General features: G+C 36.4%; 2 protein-coding genes across 5 annotated transcripts in view; both read left to right on the top strand.

Moving 5' to 3' along the window:
- The first annotated feature begins 536 nt into the window (after positions 1 to 536).
- LOC110025379 lies at positions 537 to 2,677 on the top strand. The gene is made up of 2 exons (XM_020725833.1): positions 537 to 1,123; positions 1,655 to 2,677. Exons 1-2 carry the CDS (start codon positions 893 to 895, stop codon positions 2,090 to 2,092), a joined length of 669 nt encoding a protein of 222 aa, XP_020581492.1. The 5' UTR covers positions 537 to 892; the 3' UTR covers positions 2,093 to 2,677.
- A 9,985-nt stretch (positions 2,678 to 12,662) lies between these two features.
- Positions 12,663 to 20,769, top strand: part of LOC110025248 (coiled-coil domain-containing protein SCD2-like) — a 43,658-nt gene continuing 35,551 nt past the window's right edge. For 3 of the 4 annotated variants that reach the window (XM_020725602.1, XM_020725604.1, XM_020725603.1), the window contains exons 1-2: positions 12,663 to 13,257; positions 14,828 to 15,015. In XM_020725602.1, the coding sequence (XP_020581261.1) occupies positions 12,901 to 13,257; positions 14,828 to 15,015 (545 nt within the window). In that variant the 5' untranslated portion in view covers positions 12,663 to 12,900. The remainder of the gene's footprint in view (positions 13,258 to 14,827; positions 15,016 to 20,769) is intronic. The other variant, XM_020725607.1, reaches the window with a different exon arrangement.

Below are 20,769 nucleotides of genomic sequence, written 5' to 3'. Positions count from 1 at the left end.
TATTTAACTAGTTTTTTTTGAATAGATATAATTAGCTATATCTTTTATCTCTCCCTCAATGATTTGATGCTACATTTAATCCAATCTCCCTTAGTGGATCGTTAATATAATTTTTATTATATTCACATAACTACTCTTCCCCATTTAATGGGAGGCGCTATTACAACCTTCTCTAGTAATACTTCTACTTTAGGTTATTTAACAGTCTCTTATCCAATATATAGTATCATTCAAATCTTCACCCAACACCATCTCATTCACCTCCATACATCTTCATCGTATGGGATTTTCACTACAATATACTTATTTTACTATATTTACATAAATTCAATTTCTAAGGCAATGGTGACTATTAGTAATTCAAAGCTATAGCATAAGAAACACTAATCTAAGTGGATTATACCACATGTTTTTTTTTTTGGTTTTTTTAAGCCATTTAATTTAAAAAAAGACAAATTTTGTGTATATTTTACCTTTTTAATTGCATGTCATCATTTGTTGCCATGACAATAACCTCTTTTCCTCCATCATTTTGATATTCCAAAATATCATTCACCCATTCTCCACATCTTGAATATATATCACTACAATATGCGATTGATGGCATTAATCCTCATCATCTTCCACATGGCCGGACGGGATAGTTGTCATTCAGATTTCACGCCGACCGAATGTATGAATATTATTCAGTTGCCTTCTGATATAAAAATTTGTCTTTTAGGAAAGACCTTTTTCACCGGGCGGTTCCCAATATATCCTCCTCCTTCTAACTCCATTTCTCGGTTAACTTTTCTTCTTCCCCAAAATCTCATCTTCCCCCCCACCCCCCCACTCTCCCGCTCACTCACCTCCCTCATTCTTCGCCTTGGTCGTTACCTTTGCTCCGACGGGTATGACGGCGCCAAACATAGAGGCAATAGCGGCGTCGCTAAGGAACTGCTCTCTTGGCGGGAGAACAGAGTCGTCGGAACTTCAGCCGCCGCCGGCGGTGGAGGTGGCGGTCGATACGGCGGAGATCCGGCCATCCGTAGTGGAGGAAACTGTGGAGTACGACGAAGTAACGGTGGAGCTCAACTCAGAAGTTGCGCTTCCCTACCACTGGGAACAATGCCTTGACTTAAGGGTATTTATTTTGTACCCAAGCATCATCTCTCTCTCTCTCATTCCCTCTTCTTTAAATGCCGCCTTCTCCTTGCAACTATTTCCCTTCTTCTTCTTCTTCTTCTTCCAATCATTGATCATTAATACTCCAGCGGGGCTACCTTGCTCTCTTCCAAACATTAATGGCCTCCAATTAAGTGCTTTCTAACCTTTTCCTTGCCTTATTTCTGTTATTTTCTGTTCTTCCTCACTCTATAGCTTAGAAAGGCAAAAACACAGTGGAGAAATTAAGAAGCAAGATTTTCTTCCATGAAAATATATCTCTTCTCTCTCCTCCCTCTCTCCATTTCTCCTGGTTTTTCACATGCCAGTCTCGTCGTTTACCTCTTCTGCAACATTCTTTATCCACCCCTTTTCTTCAAAGTTAACTCCTTTACCACTTTCGGTCACATTTTCTCCTCTTTTTTGTTCAAATTAAGCATCTAAAGCTTCTCATTTTAATGCATAGTTTGAAACTTTTATGGCTATTCTTCTTTGTCTGTTTCACCGGTAGACAGGGGAGATTTACTACATAAACTGGAAGGATGGTACGCGAACGACCGAGGATCCTCGTCTCACTACAACCAGGTGTGGGACGAGCTGCTGCTCGTCTGATGAGACCTCTGATTTAGACGATGAGGATGCCGACGAAGAAGACGAAGACTACTGCGAGGCAGAGGATAGCAGCAGTTCAGTCGGCGAAGGTGCAGGATATGATGATTTCTACGGCATCACTACCGAACCTCTTTCAGGAGTCCTCTACGGAGCGTCTACCTCCACCTCCGGCAGCAGCAGCAGCAGCACCACCAGCACCTCCACCGCCGGTAACCAAGTTCTTGTTGCGGCCGGCTGCAAGTCCTGCTTTATGTATTTCATGGTTCCAAAGCGCGTGGAGGCCTGCCCCAAATGCGGTGGATGTCTTCTTCATCTCGGCCGAAACGGCTACTTCTAAGTACCGCCGGCTTCTCCATCATCGTCGTCATCCTCGGCGGCGGCGGCCGTCATCTGGAATGAACCAGGGAGGAAAGTAATTAAAAAATCCCTTTTTTTAACGCCAAAGCTGCCATCTTTTTTCTCCGATTTCAATTTTCTCCCCCATTGATCACCAGATGTGAATGTTAGAGAGGAAAAATCACAGACCACAAACATGTAATTGTGTTTTAATCCATCATTTGTCTCTAATGTCTTCCTCCCCGCATTCATTGAGAAAAAAATTTATCAGACGGAATGATTTAATTGTGGGAAATAGTTCTGTCAGTAAAAGAATTTTTGGTCTCATTCTGTTTCGTCCTGGTGCGTAGGGAGCCACGCGAGCTCTGAAGCAAAGAATCTGATTCGTTTTCTTCTCTCTCATCCCACGGGCCAAAATTGACGTACCTGAAGTGGTCTAGTCTGGGCGTCTGAGCTGCGCGATAAGAATTCCAGATCTGATATCATCTTTTGCTTATGCCTATGCTTTGAATCATCTTCTTCGTTTGTCTGCCCAACTTGATACAAATTGAGCTTTGTTTTGATTTGTAAATATGAATTTACACCACTTTTCACACTGTATAAAAAAAAAATTACATATTAACCACCTAAAATATTACAAATAACGTTTTTTAACCCCCCAAAACGTAAATATATTGGAGTTAAATATTAGGTGATTAAAATGTTATATGTAATATCTTGGGATTGTTGAAGTGATTATCTGACAAATTTAAATAACTAATTATTGTGAATTTTAAAGTACTTGCCAAGAAATTATGATGTCCTCTATCACTGTTGCAGCCAGACACTGGAATATTTGCATGACATATTCGATAGAAGCAGTGCATGTGCGGTACACTATGGAGATATTTTCTTCATTGTGCTCTTCCTTCGAAATACCAGTCTATAACGACATGCCTTCTCCAAATGGACTTGGAAAACTTCATCATTTGATAAACTCGTTATAATAAGTCCACTTCTTATATAATAATGTACATAAAGAGTGTGTCAAGCAGATCCGAGGAAGAAAGAAAGTACAACAAAGGAAGACTCAAGAAAGAGAGACCAAGAGGCCTAATTATAAAACTGCAGACATCCATATCAGGATAATGACAAATAGAATCATCCGAGTCCGAACAGATAGAACTAGAGCAAGACAAATAAGCATTAGAGATAACCATCACTGGAAAGCCGAACAAAGGCACCGAACTATTTCTGACCCGAGGAAATAATACAATTCCTCGCCATTGTCAGGCTTCTCATGGGATATTACATGCATGAGGTTTCTTATCAGAGACTAAAAATTGGTAATTCAACAGAACTTCACAATCACCCCGAAGGACCCAATCACTAAGAAATTAGCTATCCATTGGGTTACGGTGAGTTACCATCTCCTCAATAAGATTGTCCCGTTTTGCTTATAGGAGTCTTTTATCCAGGAATCGAGGGCCGATACTCAGACTAGATAAACCGATAGGTAAAGCCTAGTTGATTGAGTCAGTCTTGCTTACCCAAAAGTAATCGAGTTTAGTCAATCGGTTGCATCAGATCAGCCTAGTCCGACCGAATAGGCCTTAACTAGTCGAAGTCATGCTAGCCCGGTCGACCGAGTCATAAGGCAACCGAGCAATACACTCATGCATGTAAAATACATGGAAAGCCCTATAAAACCCTCATTAAAGTAGGGGTATAAATATAATATCACATATTATACCATCTCCCTTATAAATAGATAGATCATTTTATGTAAAAAAAATGGATAGATAATATATTTTATTATTCATTATTGTTCACACATCTCTATGTCATTGTCTCTCTCTTTTCTTTCTTACACTTTAACCCTTGAGGCGCGATTCACGGATAAATCAGAATTCAACAGATAGCAACCCAAATTCACTAAGAATCTAAGAAATCCATATTCACGAAATCAAAGAATTTGCCTTTTATGACCGTCTAAACAACTACTGAGATTCGAGCACGCCGCGTGTAAATTCCAAAGGAGTGACATGCTCGAGTCTCAAGGACTTTCCACACATACACATGCCATGCCTAATATTTTCTCGTCCAACATATCTTATTATGAAACTTGCATCAGCCAGATTATCTCGGGAGCCTTGACAGATTCAAAGTCTAATTGCTGACCCATCATTTAACTTTTAGTTGGTTCATAATGCATATTGCCACTTTCAATAGCTACTAATGTTAGCAGTTGACAAATGTTAAGTTCTAGACTCATCCATCAAATGCTATACATTAAATTTAAAAAATGAGCATGCATGGAGATAAATAATTACTTGAAAAAAATAAACCGAGATAATTAAATATGAAATTGATTTGGATGAATGGATTTGATAAAATAAAATAAAATAAAATAAAATAAAAGTAAAAATAGAAAATTTAATGTTTTATATTTCAAACAAAAATATTTATTAGAATAATGAATAGAGGAGTTGTGTGTTTGATGTTTATTTTTCGAAGATCTATTATTGAGCTAGCTTAGAGCTCGACACCCCTCTATGCGGGTGGTAAGAAAAATGATCCTATAGAAGTTGTATAACGCACAACGTTAGAGAACGCTTACAAAATAAGAGCTCTTCGAGAATTCAATTACGATACTTGAGATGTAATGATTCAGTAAATAATTTTGTTAAATTCAAGATTATTCGTGAATCACATATAAGGAATAGAGCGAGAGAGGAGAGTATAAAATTAGAGGGAGAGATGGAATTTTATAACGGAGCTATATTCACTTAATTGAGCACTAAAAATTGTGGAATTCCTCTTCATAAAATACTTCTATTTACGGAGGATTTAGTACAATAATGATATTACATTTTTTTCCTCTATCTGGATTGGGTCTACTATAGGGTGTTTTTTGGTATTTTATAAGCAACAACTAATTATCCGATCACTTTCTAGCTCGGCCGGCTCAACATGGTTGACTTGGCTTGGTTGATCTTGCTTAGTTGGCCCGGCTGGATATCTACATTGGTCTCCTCCTGCGAGAGGTTTTAATATCTGTGAGATGATTGAGGATATTTGTGGAATTGATCTTCCCATTGGTCAACTCTCTTGTGGGATAAACCACTTTATCAGTCGGCTCCCTCTAGTTTAGGACTCAGATATCCACTTGATACGTTTCCGAATGAGTGGTTTTGTTCGCATCGATTAGTCATTCTCCATTTATTTTTCGGGCTCGGTTAGCTTTAGTTGGTTCGACTTAGCTCATAAGGCTTGGTGGGCCTCTTAGTCTCTTTGCAAAGAATCTTTCTTTGTCACATTATTTTATTTTGGATCGTTAGATCTCAACAAGATGAACATTGATATATTTTTTATGTACATATTTTAGTTTCTCAATTCTCCAACCCTCTTGAAAAGATAGTTGATTATCCCTTAACAAAACATTCTTATTTTTTAGAGTATAATAACTTACTTAGAATTAATCTTTTAAGCAAATCAAAAATTTATATTATATTTTTGTTGCGTGTTTATGCTTTTAGATGAACAAAGGTGAGCTATTGCCATACATAGCCTTTTTTTTCTAATGTGTACATTAATCATTATATGCACAAATGTAGCACATCGTCATCCTTTAGCAATAATAGATCTTGAGATCATCTCATCTCCATGCTACGTCATGGGAACATATTTACAGAGATAAATGATTAGCTTATACACGTACTACCCTTTGATGATGTAAGGCTTCATCCAACTACTTGGTTGCGAGCTACAGTGTCAACCTTTTTTAAGACTAGGTATTATGCTTTGAATTGACATCATTAACTTGCGAGCTATAATATTTTTAAATTCTTCTCTTGACTTCCGCCCATCGCAACACAGGTTTCCAAAAGATCCAATGAGTTACAAAGGATTCATCATTGAGCTCTCCCCATTCATTTTACTCTTGCTCCTCAAACCTAGAGGCGGTCAGGTCCTGATAGTAGCACCGCTTCAATCTCATGTAATAAGATGAAAGGAGTGTGTCATGTAGAAGTGTAGGGCATAGTTCGAAACACCCATAATGGAGGGTAGGATTTCGACCCATTATTCCTTTGCTCATTTTATCTTTCGTTAAGCAAGCTGAGGATGAATTTTTTGGTTGCTTCCACTTATTCTTTGCTTTTCGTACCATCATCACTTTTACTAGTCAATCTAGATATTGATTTTTACAAATGGAGTTGGCCCATGAGCTTTTGAACTTTTGATCGCATTGGTTCAGCCACGATTCTCGCCACAACTCTCATTTTTTGCTTGGTGGGTCTGTCTTTAGGGTTGAGATTGAGCTGATTACAAGTAATATGAATACACCTTAGTGATCTCTTAATTAATTTGAGATCAATTGCTCTTCCTCTCATGATACAAGCTTGAGCTAATTTGCGAGGATTGTTCACATTCACCTGCAATGACAAGCACTTGTTTAGTGGCTTTAATGGTCTTCAAACTTATCCCTTTATGAGTGTTGAGTTTGAGAGATTTCTTTTGTATCTTCCATAACACATGGATTATATGTGTGAGATTGCAACAAGTCTTCTTGAACGGTGATGATATATTCTCTTCCCAGGAATTTAACAGTCACGTCATAGGTGGAAGTCACCACCTTGAACACAGTAAGGATCAGACTGCCGAATATGAAATTTTAAGTGCTCAAAGAATCCACCACTATAAAATATGCTATTGAAGTGTATTGTTTGCCCACTTCTCTCCATGTTACTGGTAGGGAGATGACTTTGCATTTTTCTTTTCTCTCCCATGAGAACTCATAAAGAGGTCCCAAAGTAGGAGCAATCTTGGTGTTCGTCATATTCATCTTCTGGAATACTTTCTCGAACACAATGTTGACGAAGCTCTCTGTATCTACCAAGATACATGGTGATTATCAATGACAGTGGTAGTGACTATGACATTGTTAAAATGGTTCCCACCTCGGTGTCAACTCTCGTGAAAGTTATTGGTGGGTGATTTGAAGCAATAATTATAGCCATGTTGGCGAAATTAACATCTCTCACTATCACCCTCTTCAAACTTGAATGTCTAGTGGCCTTAGGTTTATCTCCACCATATATGGTGGGTATGACACTGACGATATTTACAATTATAAGGGTTCCTCGCACAATAAACTCGTTCAACTTCTCTTCCCGGATAAAATTCTCCGAGAAGATTTTGAAGGTAATGACATTCCTTTGTATCATGTCCACAATTGCGATATTAGGCACAATACTTGTTGGGATTTTGTTGGAAGCTCCTGACCTTCATCAATGGAAGCATCTTGAAGATTTTTTTTTTTTTTGGATGGCCTTTACGATTTCATCCATGGATACTTGCAGGGGAGTGCTTTCCATTGTGGACGGTTGAGGCAACTCCTATCTTCTGTCTAGCTTCTTCATTATAAGCCTTTAATTAGGCTGCTTCAAATGCTGTTATGGTTGAGGATACCTTTTATGGGCATCTTGTTGATTTACTTTTGAGAATGTGAGTTTGGATCTCTAATGCTCGCGAGAATCTCTTTGATGGAGCTTTTCTTCTAATCTTTTCATGCCAGAGGGATTTAATAAATAACTATATTCTTTTGATGAGATATGATCATTGACCAATTATAGAAGTTCAACTAGAATTTTAAGATTTTACTAGCCAGGTGTATAATAGAATATACTTTACATAGGTCTTACGTGAGTGTTGCATGGGTGAAAAAAATGATCAAGATTTTTAATGTTGAACATCTAACGTTGGAGTTTGGTAATAAAGATCCACAGGCTTTCAAATGGAGCTTGTTGGATTCTTAGCAGAGCTTGAGAGTTCTTCTATGAGTTTTGAGCACTAATGAATAATTGAACTATGATTATTCATCTAAATTTGATAAAATAGGTGATAGAACCAACTAGCAAGTTGTTGAACCAAAACAAAGTTGTTTCTTGAGCGTTGTGAGGAATAAATGATAGTTAAGGGCATCACTTATTTGTAGAAGACAAAATATTGATTTAAAAGAGGCTACATAATCAACAGGATCAATTATTCATTTGTAAGAGTCCTGAGATTGAATATTGAACCTCTTGGTGGTTCTACTTCAATGATATCTCAGGAGAAGGTATTCTCTAGTAATCTCCTCCTCCTTTGTGTTTTTCTTCCTTTGTCTTATGAGGAGTCCGACGTCTCCTCTCAGATAATGTATGGTGTGTCATCATAATCTTCCACTACTTCCTTGAATACAAAATCTAGAGCTCTCCTTGCCCAAACTTGAGGTAGCGCTTCTCGGAGTGGTCGGTCTCTTTGTTTTTCTTGCCTTCGTGCCACCGACCCTGACAATCTGTTATGGCTTCCTGAATGGTTTCTGGCATAGGTTTTGGTTACCTCTCACCTTACTTCTTTTATCCTCTTATTTACATATTTCGGAGTTTCGTAGTCCGCTCTATCATGAACTCTAGTACAATCCATCGTTGTTCATTGTTTCTCCTTGAAAAAGAATATCTTCTGACTTGATTTTGAAAATAATAACCACACTTACTACACTTTTTAGAATGTTGAATCATTTTTTAAGACATGAGATCCAATATAATTCATGAAATCATATTATCTGAGAAAGATCTCGAAGAATGAGCAGGAAAAAACTGAAGGATTTTACAAAGTTTTTTGGGGGTTGCAGGATTGAGAGAGAGAGAGAGAGAGAGAACCCGTCCTCTTACATCATTCCCTCTTATTTATATACTCAAAAGCCCATATACCCGCATAGGGGTCTAAAAAATAAACCTAAAACTAAGTTATAGGCTATGTAGTATAGAGTCTGAGTAGACTTGTTCTAAAAAAAAATGCTAGCGTAGATTCTCGTGTTGTTAATGAATAATTGTATGTGTGTTGTTAGATGAAAATTATATTCCTTTCACCTCAAAGAGCTATCTATCGACTTGGTGGTGTAGTAAAGCAGTTGTTTGTGAGCTGATGAAAATGTTTAACTAACTCGTATGAGTATGGAACATAAACTCAAATGGGTGTGGTTCTTCTGCACTTAGTATACTCGAATATCAAACCATGAATGAAAAAAACACAAGAGAAATATTGTTTGGTGATTTTGAGGCCCTGATTCTTGACTCGAAAGGACACCAAAGGCCTTTACCCTTCATCTCTATCGGATGAAAAGCCAAAGCTTTTGCATTTCTTCTCTTGTCAAACAATTGAATAATAAAAATAGATGGTTAGTGCCTAATCAAATTCATCAGGTCTTGTAAGAACAATGTTCAAATCTCTCGGTCAGTTAGGATGTCTCAGCTGCATACATCACTCCACTTTGACTTGACACCCATCAAAATGCTAAACGACTCGTCTCTTCTTAGCCTTATTTTGGATTCTCAATACTTCAACTTGCCTCTAATTAATGCGCTATAAGTTCAAGTCCATAATTGATGTTTTTCATTTTGAGTTTTTTAACTGCAGAGAATTTGATTTTTTTTAGTTTTTGGTGGCTAAAACGAGCATTTGACATTATCTCTTTTTCCAATAGCCTTGTTCCCATGTCATGCTAGCATCTGGTCGCAAAAAAAAACAACAATAAAAATAATAAAACAGAAGCCCGAGAAAGAATAAAGCAGGAACATTGATGGCTTAGAGCAATCGAAAATAGGAAGAAGGAACCTTTCCTCGGTTTGGCAGCAGGGAATCTATAAAGAAGGGGAGACCCAGTAACCTCAGAAGCCAACAGAGACAGCAGCAGAGCAAAACAGATCACCATGAGGGAGATTAAAAAAGAGAAAAACAGAGAATCTCAGCTTTCCCCTCTCTCTCTCTCTCTATCTCTTACTCTCACGCATGTTGCTTGAGAGAAGGGGAAGAGGCACAATGCATAGAGTAGAGAAAGAGGAGCTTATGGCCAACGACAGAGCAGCAGTTGCAGATAGCAAGTGCTGCAACTTTCCTTCATTGTTAACACCACATTCTCTCTCTCTCTCTCTGAGACAACGTGACCAGCTTTTGGACACTTTGCCTTCTTTTTACCCTCTACACTGTCTCGGTGGCCCAGTTCCATTGCTCCATGTTTCTCTCTCTTGCTTGTCTCTTTGTCATCCAGTGGAAGCCATAATGTGAAGGGGGCGAGACTCCTGTTGGTGGAATCATCATGGCCTAATAATTCTCGCCCTTACAGCTCTTCTTTTGGTAGCAGAAAGTTAGGCCGTAGCTTATTTAACTTTTAGCTGTGGTTAAATTCGCTCAATGTCATGGGAAGAGCAAGAGAGATGAGAGTTTGGCTCAAAATCTTCTCTATGATAAGTCGCACTCGAGATGATGATCCGAACGGGCTGCGATTCATTTTGACGCATTTACATGCATACCACCCGATTCCTTTGTATATACATATCTAACACATAACTTTTGCTTATTTACATTTATGCTACCAAAATTTTTCGCTCTGGAGAAGTGAAATACACCTTTCATGGGTAATGAGGTATGTATGTAAAAAATTTAAGTTTGGGGATTGGATGTGTAAATCCTTAAGAGTTGAGTTGTATATATGTAAAACTTCCTTGAATTTTTAAGGTTATTGAGGGGTCAAATATCCTTCATTTTTTTTCCTTATTCTTGAAATGGGTATGAGACAAACTAATATGTTGAAGGTTATTTAACTTTTAGCTTATTGACATATTGGGATGTCTAAAAAATATAAAATGATTTAACAAATTTATATAGTCCGGCTAATTGTATATAGAAATCTTATAGAAATGATTATAACACCCTTTTCAAAAATATACAAACAATTTCTAGTTTTGCACTTGAAATAAATGATGGATTCTTACAAAATTCTAGAGCCCCTTCGAGGCTTTCAGCTTCCAACATTTGCTATAAATTCATCTCATATGACTCATGTTAATGATAGATATTCAACATTTTCCAATTATCAATTTCTTTTTCTTGTATTCTTTATCACCCAATCCCTTAACATACAATAATAATAATTGGGGTAACCATACACTAACTCCCATCATCCAACATTCTCTTCACCCAATACTTGCCAATAATAATTGCTCGAAGTCCATTACCTATAAGTTTCTTAACCATGCCTTCTCGGTCATCTAGTATATTCTCTTTCATGAAAACGATTAAGTAATTAATCTTTGCCATGACTTAACACCGTATAACTTTTGCCAATCATCAACTAAGACCCATCAAAATATGATGTTCATTGTTTGTCATCCATCCATGTTTAACGCCTAACTTCTTGAAGTTTTGATCTCTCTGCAAAACAAAAGAATGACTAAGCCACCCATTATTTTCTAACATTCAGTAGCTTAGTACACCATAACTCAACATCCTTTAAAGACTACAATGACATTTATCAGCATGGGTGTCTAATGTTCATCCTTTTTGTTGTTTTTGCTCAATGTAAGAATGATCAAACTTACTACTCACCTTCGTATAACTTTCAATATCATTTTTCAGCTAACATCCAACGTAGGCCAACATTTAACATCTATTGTACATCTTACTGTTCATTTGATGTTTCTTTAAATTGGGTGAATGGATGAGTTGAACAATAATCATATTCTAATCTTTGAGGGATTTATTTATTATTTGATGCCTACGAATAATTGTCATCTCATGTTTGCTGGTCACAAATATATGATGCTCATTCTTCTGGCTTTATGGCATCTTCTTATATTATACTAATGATTAAGCCAAATCCTAATTTTTATTTTACCAGTTGATTATTAGACAATGCTTACTAAATATGAATATGTAACATTCAACAACAGATTTAATGTTTGTATGTATGTTTGATCACTCAATCTCATATTGTATATATTATGAGAACAATCAAGCTTATTATTCTCTATCATATCGTGCAATCTTCTTCAGAGATTCTTACCTTGCATCTATCAAAAGTTGATGTTAGCCAGCCAGTAACATCGTATACTCATCCTCTCAATATCTTGGTATCTCTAACTTTTGACATCCACCACTAAATGCTGTCAGGTACTCGTCAAGTGATGAGCACTTTAACACTTCAAATTCTTTCTAATATTATTATAAGATACATCATTCATAATCCTTTTTTATTAAGTTATATTAAAATCTTCTATGATTTTGAGAAAATCACTTGATTTGAAATCCTCATCTCATTAAGTACCATTACTTTAGCTATGTTTGATATTGTTGTTGTTCTTCACGTATGCAATTTCAACATTTTATTGGTTACATTCTTTTTTTTTTTCTGTGTGCTAAAATTTTGGTATAATTTGATTACCTCAAATTATTTCTATCATTTTCAAATAGTTATCATGAAAAGGTTTCAAAATGATAATTAGCGATTATTGCAGCAGGACACCAGATGCAACTTTGAGGTCTGGTGTCCAATTAAAATCACTGTAATACTCTTTTTTTAGTGAGACCAACTCTTTCTTGAATGATTTTAATTGGACACCGAATATAAATTTAGGTCTAATATCATGGTACAATAAAAAAACCCTCACACAAGACAATGCCCCAAATACACTTTTAATGAGGCTAAAGAGAATCATTTATTTAAATATTGTATTTAAAGATTATATAACATTAGTATTGCTGTCGGATAGAAAATATTATGTATAGATTTTGATACGTTACGCTGTTTTGCAAGAAGCAGCGGATCCGTTTCCATTGGGCGCCCATGTTCCGTAGCCTGCCCGCCCCACTATCACCGAGATCGCCGCGATCGAGATCCATTACTCTCCCACTCCACCCCGTCGTTCCCCGATTCCTCCGCTGCCAGCAAGCCCAAATCTCTGCAGCTCGATCTAAATTGCTGCTCCTACTCACACCTCTACTCGCTGTATGGATCGTTGGAGAGCCAGAAGCCCGGTGTACAGTCGGCAGCAGAGCGGCGGCTCCAGCAGCACGGGATCCTCCTCGCCGACTATGTCTCCGGCGCACCACCGCTCGGCGTCGACTTCCGGATTATCCAACTTCCGAAGGACGCAGAACCTCGCTGCCAAGGCAGCCAACGCTCGCCTTGCTCGGGTGATGGCCTCGCAGGCCTCCGGTGAGGACGATGAGGAGGAGGATGAAGGAGATCTACCGGTTGCGTCGAATAGTATCCGCTATGGCTCACCTCGGACTCTACCCAGTAGCAACGGCGGCACAACCGCCGGGAATGGGGGGGGGAGGCCCGCAAGATCGCCCTCTCCTGCAGTAAGTTTCAATCTGCCGAGTAGGAGTGTTTATACATAGTTGGCTTGCTTTGTAGTTTGATATATGTAGGATTGTTGTGATTGAACTGGGGCGCTTTCCTTTCTTCTTGTTAGATTTGTCGGATAACCCAAATCGTGCCAAGTTGATTGCAATTAGTAAGTGCTTAGCTGCAGAATATGTAATTCATCCTGTCGGCGATGTTTTAAAATTTTTTGTTTGAAATTATTATTTTGAATGTTGCATGTGGGACTGTTGGGGGATTCCAAACACTTTTATGCATGATTTATCCTTGTAGAATGTGATTTCTATTAGTGACACATGATGATTTGGCTGATAGGCCTGACAGATTGATCCAGGTGTTTTTGATAGTTTTATTTCAATATTTATATAGCCGTCATAATGTTGTTGATTGATATACTATGCACTTTGGTTATTTCATGGTTAAGAATTATGTGGAAGGTTTTCTGATAATTGCTGTGCTTAATATTTGACCAAGGTGGTGTTTGGCTGTAACCTGGTTTTACGTTAATAGAATTTATAAAATCCAGTTAATCCCGATTTATCAAATCCTGTGTGACCGAGATGGAACTTGCGAGCGACGTTGGAGTAAATCCCTTAAATCTGCCCCCACAATCAAATTTAGTAAATCTGGATTTACGTTATAAAAGCGATGGAACATGAGAAATAGAGACAGAGCACCACAAATTTTGATTTAACTGAGCTTTGGATTTAATTTTTACTTTTTTGGTTTTTGATTGGATTTTCCTTAAATCCATGCCTAAATCCTATTAAAATTATGCTACCAAACACTCTAGATGTTTCATCAACAAGCAAGTAACCTTCTGAGGATTTGCTTTACATCTTTGATGGGAGTGAAAGCTATATGAATCTAATAGTCTTTTAGCAAAAATGATTTTTGTTCTTGTTTTGTAACTTCGCCACAATGGGAGATGCTTTATATTTCTTCAATTTTCAAATTTTTTTTATTTTTGAAAGGAATGGATGGATTCATTTAGAGTGTGATTTAAAGCTATATGAGTTAGATAAACTTTTGTTGTATAGGATACAAGTATTTTAATCAATTTATAACTAGGACTACTCCATTGAGGCATAATGTTTATGTTTTTATTTTTTTATTTGGGGCATTTACATACATGCCACTCAAATCCCTATGCACCTAAACTTTGCTTTTTTACATTTATACCACCCAAATATTTCTTATAACCATATCATATTAAAAACACTACCTTTATAACTTTTCAAAGGTGAAATACACCTTTTCATGCCTAGGTAAGGTTGTATGTAAAAAATGAAGTTTAGGTGTCAGATATGTAAATACATAGGAATTGAGTGCCATGTTTGTAAATCTTCATTTCTACTTTTGAATAGAAAGGATGGCAAGTTGCAAATCAACATCCACCTGGAGTGGTGTATAAATTCCCATACTAGTTTTTTTCTCCTTTCTTACTATATAAGTCGATAAATTAGCAAATAGATTGATTGATGGTCTTTAAGTCAAACTCCTATAATTCAGTCATTCAGCTAAATTATATTCTTCATATGTTATTAGTTAGGTCGGAATGTAACAGAGTATGTCCCAGCAGTTCGTTCAACCTCAACTGGGAGGTCATCAATGGCAAGCCGGCCAACACCTACACCTCCTCCTGCAACATTAGTGCCCCCGAGTAGGATTTCTTTGAGGACCACATCAGCCATCCCACCGATAGAACCTCCTATTGAGAAGCGAAGAGATAAAAGGTAATATTAAGCTGTTATAGATCTCTTTATTCAATTAGTCTTATCTGTTTTGATTTAATGATATCTATATATATATATATATATATATGTATAATGAAATATATATATATATATATACATATGTATATATCAGAGCATTAAGTTGGAAAGTTCATATTTATTCGATTAGCAGGTATAAGTTTTACCTATGAGGTTTGGTGCAAATAGTACCTTGTGTCAGAATTTTGAAGGCTGATGTTGTGACCTCATGCTCAAGAATTTTAAGCTCCTATTTATGCAGTTCATAGCTAATTAACATAATTAAAGACAAAAATGTTCTTTGGAACAATATAACTCTAGGAAATTATTGGTGTTTCACTACTGCTTTGGGTTGGGCATTAACTAGACCAGGAGACTTGCTTTCATTGGCTTGTGCATGTTGCTATTCATGATGATTTATTATGTTAACTTTCTAATTTTAAGATGTACTGAGATATCTGTGAGAGGAGCACTCTAAGTTATGAATGGTATTGCCAAACCTGATTTTCTACTGTATGCACTGAAGTGGTTGTAATAGGAAGTTCGGTTTTATTAGTTCTTACTTTACAAGTGCTATAGACTCTTGTTATGGTCAGTCAATGATTCTTTGTTAATATATTTTTCTTGTCCTAAGAAGCTGTTTTTGATCGTGAATTCTGTTAGCTTCTTTTTAGTTAGTTGAGCTTTAGTTTAATAGTTTAAGAATGTCAAACCCATCAAGTTTAATATGTATTGAATATGTTAGAAAAATGCTATTGAAAAACAATTGTGATTCATGCTTGATTTATACTTCATTATCAGAGGAAAGTATTCTCTATAAAAGAACAAATGTAACATAACTATAGAGTAAAGTGCTAATATAGTCCCGACTATTTACATGTGGCTGTTTTAATCTGGAGTTTATAAAAGTATCAAATTAGTTCCTAGATTCTTTAAATTGGTGTTTTAATAGTCTTTTATGGGGACTGCTTCAATCCTAATTTAAAGAGTTTGGGGATTAGTTTTACACTTTTATAGACTCTGAGACCAAAAATGACCCCATGCAAACAATTAGGGGACTATTTGGGCACTTTACTCCATACTATAGGTGCATACTATTTAACTTTAACATGCATGAAGGTTAATTGAAGGTTGTTAGATTGAAAAGGCAACTATAATGGCAAAGAAAGTAATTGAATTTGAAACAAATTTTGTCATTATCTTAATTCATAACATTACAATAAAAATGAAAAAATATGGACCAAAATTTTTTTGTGAAGAAAGACATCCCTAAATATTGTCAAGGAAAATCTTGCGAGTAAAGTATAAGTAATATTTTAAATGCAAGCTCATATTCACACAAAAAAAAGCCTCATCTTTGTCGTAATCATAATATAGAATAACGGCTTTATTATCACTCTTATCATCTTTGTCTATTAGTTTTCTAGGCCTAGACGGAGATTCATTTTTGTTTACTTTAGGTTGGCCTCGGCTGTTCTAGTAACTTTCATGGACGCTACAAGCTCTTGCAAAATGATCTCATTACAAATCTTCTTTATCACACACTAATTAATAACTTATCATTTAATTTTTTGAACCATGACTCATTAGCATTATCAATATCATTCAAATGATTTAAGTCAATGAAATCAGGATAGTGCTCGCTAGTTTTTTTTAAAGTATTGGGTATGCTTAAGGCGATATGGTTTCTCAATGAAGATCCAATCGAAGCACTTGAGTGAAGGAAAACATCAAAGAAGATCTATTATCGATTTAAAAAGCACATCTTAACTACCATGAATATTTTTAAAGTCTATAATATGTTAGTTATTATTATATCATGTTGAAAAAATATGAGTATAGCTAACTTAGAGTCTGTTTGGAGTAGTTTCTTTATTGCATTGTTTTTCAAATCATTACCTCAATTGCATTTGACAGTTACCTTTTTGTCGTTTTTTAGAAATTTTCGTGGTAAGAAATTGATTTTTATAACCAAATCTTCTAAAGTTTGGTAGTTGTAAGAAAATTATTACCTGATTTTTTCGAAAAAGAAACTATCTTTAATACACAATAATTTCAAAAAATGTTCTTTTTCTCATAACAATTTTACAACCATCTCTATAAAATGCAACAACCGCCTCAAATGGATCCTTAATCTTACTAAATAGTCCTTATTTTATATCATGTAACCAAGTTTTTACTATCTATTCCATTTTCGTTCTCATCCATGCTTTCCTCTCCATTGTTAGATTTTTTGCATCTTCTTTTTTCATCTTCTCAAACTCATCTTCTTTTTCTTCATCCTTGCATTTACCATGTTGAATTTAGAAGTTATTGTACCAACATTTAATCAAACTTACTCGTAGTACATACTTTTGTTTATCCAACAATTGTCTTTTCACATTGCTCTATTTCAAATTATTATAATATTGGAAAACAAGCTTATCTCAACATTTTGAGCATTATTGCCCATTTTATCAATTAATGCAAGGCATTCAACTTGTTGCCTAACCTATTAAGGTAAGGCACTGTTCAGAAACACCTTAGGATGTACCCACTGAGAGGTGTGTGAGGCATGATGGCCTTGCCTACTCTTACCAAGTGTCCAAGGCAAGCCTCACATAAATAGTGCGTGTTATTTGACGTTTCTGTGACTTTTGCTTCTCCATTATGATAATCTAGCTATTTTATTGGCTTTTGGGGTGCACTATAAACAATAAAACTAGTATATAGGAAATTTTTGACTGTACTCTTAATTCAGTGAAGAAAGGCACTAAACATAATGGTTTATTTTATTATTTTGACTATTTGAGATATGATACTATTGAGAGCTGTATGGCATATAGTATACCAGTATTGCATAATTCATGTTAATGGGTTTCATTCATGTTTATGTGGAACAAGGACTTATTGATGAAAATAAAAAAAATATGTATAACATTTCATTTGTTGGATCGACCATCCCAACTGCAGCCTTGATCTTTTTGTTTTGGTGACAATTCTCCACAAATTTACCTTGTAAATTGCTAAAATCCGAGTAGACCCGAGTAGAAATTCAAAGTCTGTTGGGGTAGCTGCAGTTTATTAAAAATAACTGTGAAACTGCTGAAAAATAATATGATATTCGAAAAGCTGCTGTGACTATTACAATATTTTTTTTTTTTGAAAAAGTCAGACGGCAGCTTGAAAGCTGCCACTCCACCTAGCTAAGACTGGTGGGAAAACACAGATTTCAGTAGTAGTTTTTTGAAAAGGCCATCAAAAACGCAATTTACTCAAACAGACAAAACTGCAGTGTGGTGCCATACCGCACTGCCGCCCCAAACGGATCATTAGTGTCTTTCTCAAATTTGTCTCATCCATGCAACATTACAAAGACCGTTGCCTTGACCCATTCCGTTATCTTTTCTATTGCTACCCAACCCCTTCTACTTGTTGTCGGTCAACTTTTCGATTGATTGATTATTTGAAAATATGAATATGAAAATAATTTTTGAAATTTAATTTAATTAATAGATATATAGTTCGGGTTTTGAAAGTAGTATGTTTTAATTTTTGAAAAATGAGACAAAATGGATCTCATTCGTCCAATAGTTTGCATAATCGTGCCTGATACCGCGAATACTACACCCTCCCAAAAGATAAATGTAGACCTCGGCGATAGACCCAATCCTGCAAACTAAGAGATTTGTGACATCCATTTGGTCTGCGAACCTTTTTATGTATGACCGACAAGTTCCCCTATTTAATACAAAGATTAAATAGGGTTTAGTTTACCTGGGTTCCAAGTTCCCTATAAAGGCAAGCCCTTATAGTTAATTACATTTCAAATGACTGGAGTCACTTAAGAAAACTCTCGATAATGATCAGTGGTTCTAGTCTTCAAGATTTCAAGGTTTAGGTTTTCACAGTAGAACGTGGAAAAACAAGTGGGAGTGGCTCAAGTAGGAACAGTTCTTTCAGGAGTTCAAAGGAAGGAACATGTAGAGGGTGTCATAGATCCTGAGGAGAAACCTCAATGACATCCCAGACTATCCTACTGTGTGGCTGCATTTTAGAGAATATGTTATTTAAATGTTTAGTCCTGTCAATTTTATTATTTGGGACTTACATTTGCATAATATCCGATTATGCAAATAGCCCGCAGAGATAAGAGGACTTACGTTATAACAAACAACAACCTCAGAACCTAAAGTGAATTAGGACTTACACTGCACAACATAGTTGTACAGGAGCCTAAAAAGGGAGTGTGAGGATTTACGTCGCGCTAGACGAGCTACCTCAAAATCCTATGAGTTGTTATTATGCTAGTAAAAGATGATTTTGAAGAAGGTCCTCTCACTGCTCGGTCTGAATTCCTTGTCATGCTGCCCACGAAGTTGGCTCCAAGCTCCTGTCGTCGCGGCGACTATAGGGTCTATAGGGTTTAAGTGTTTGGGATTGGTGATTTGTGTTTCACAATTTTGATGTCAATGTTTTGTTTCGTTTTGTTTCAATTTTGATTTTGCATGCAGAGTAGTCAAATTGCAGGTAAATAAAAAAATACTTGAAAGGTAAAATGCAGTAACGTAAAATGCTGTAGATAAACTGTAAAAGCGTACCTGGACATCCTTTACTGTTGCGTTATTAATGTTGCGAGCATAATACGATTTGCAACAGATTTAAATAAACTTGCAAAAAAATTAAATAAGGCGAGAAAACCCAACGCGAAAGTCAGAAAAATGAGTTGTAAAAATCACAAGCAAAAAAAACCTGTAACTAAAAACGACAGTTCAGGACTAGGTATAAGACATTGGTAAAAGTGGGGGCTCAGAGCTGGGCTGTGTGCTTCCCGACCTTGAGTAAGAATTGCCAACTCGACAATCTACAGGAGGTAGTTCTTAACCTCAATCCAAATGACTAACCATGGACTTTTATAAATTTTCATAGAAAATTTTTTTGAATTTTCATACAAAAGTTGTTGTTTAATTCTTTTTTATGCAGAGTTCTTTTAATCATGCAAAAGAAATTTTTATTTTATTTTTGTAAATATTTTTGTAAAATTGTACAGTCCACAGACTAGTCACTTTAATCGTGCTAGGACTACTGTGCTAGGCCTCCTGACAACCTAAGAGTGTCGGGGGCAACGATCCCATCAAGAGTCGGCGAATTGTATCATGGATCCTTTCCTCTCCATTATTGAATATCCTTGAGGTAGAAGATACTATTCTAATAATTTCACTTCGTATCCCTCGTTTAAGCACACATAAACAATGTCGTCATCTCCCTCGCTCCCTCGCCACTTAGACTCTAGCTTAGACTCTAGACTCATCCTAGTCCGATGATCCATATGTGGCGTTAACAAATTTCCCCAATTACCAGGAGGATTTTAGTATATTATCCAAGCTCAAATCCCGATGCACTAGATTTTATTGTAGGTTAAGTCATTATGAGGATTTCACTATTGACTTAATTAAGAAAGTATGAACTACGTCTCGGTGCATCCTAGTGTCTAGTGTCTTGATCAGTTTGTGAATCAGGGTCAAGTGTCTAGTTTTACTGTGCATTCGAGGATTAGGTGAATAGACTCTTACATAAGGTATGCTCTTAAAACCTTAGGAGGTTACATTGCAGAGATTAGGTAGATGGGCTCTCACCTAAGATGTGCTCCTAAAGACTAGGAAACCTACACTGAGGATTAGATAGATGAACTTTCACCTAGGGTGGGGTGTAAACCTAAAGCCTAAGAGGTCTACACTGAGGACTAAGTGGATGGAC

Source organism: Phalaenopsis equestris, unplaced genomic scaffold (genome assembly GCF_001263595.1).
Source record: "Phalaenopsis equestris unplaced genomic scaffold, ASM126359v1 Scaffold000297, whole genome shotgun sequence".
Lineage (NCBI taxonomy): Eukaryota > Viridiplantae > Streptophyta > Magnoliopsida > Asparagales > Orchidaceae > Phalaenopsis > Phalaenopsis equestris.
The sequence above is the reverse complement of the archived record's forward strand: the minus strand, read 5'-3'. Positions and strand labels throughout refer to the sequence as shown.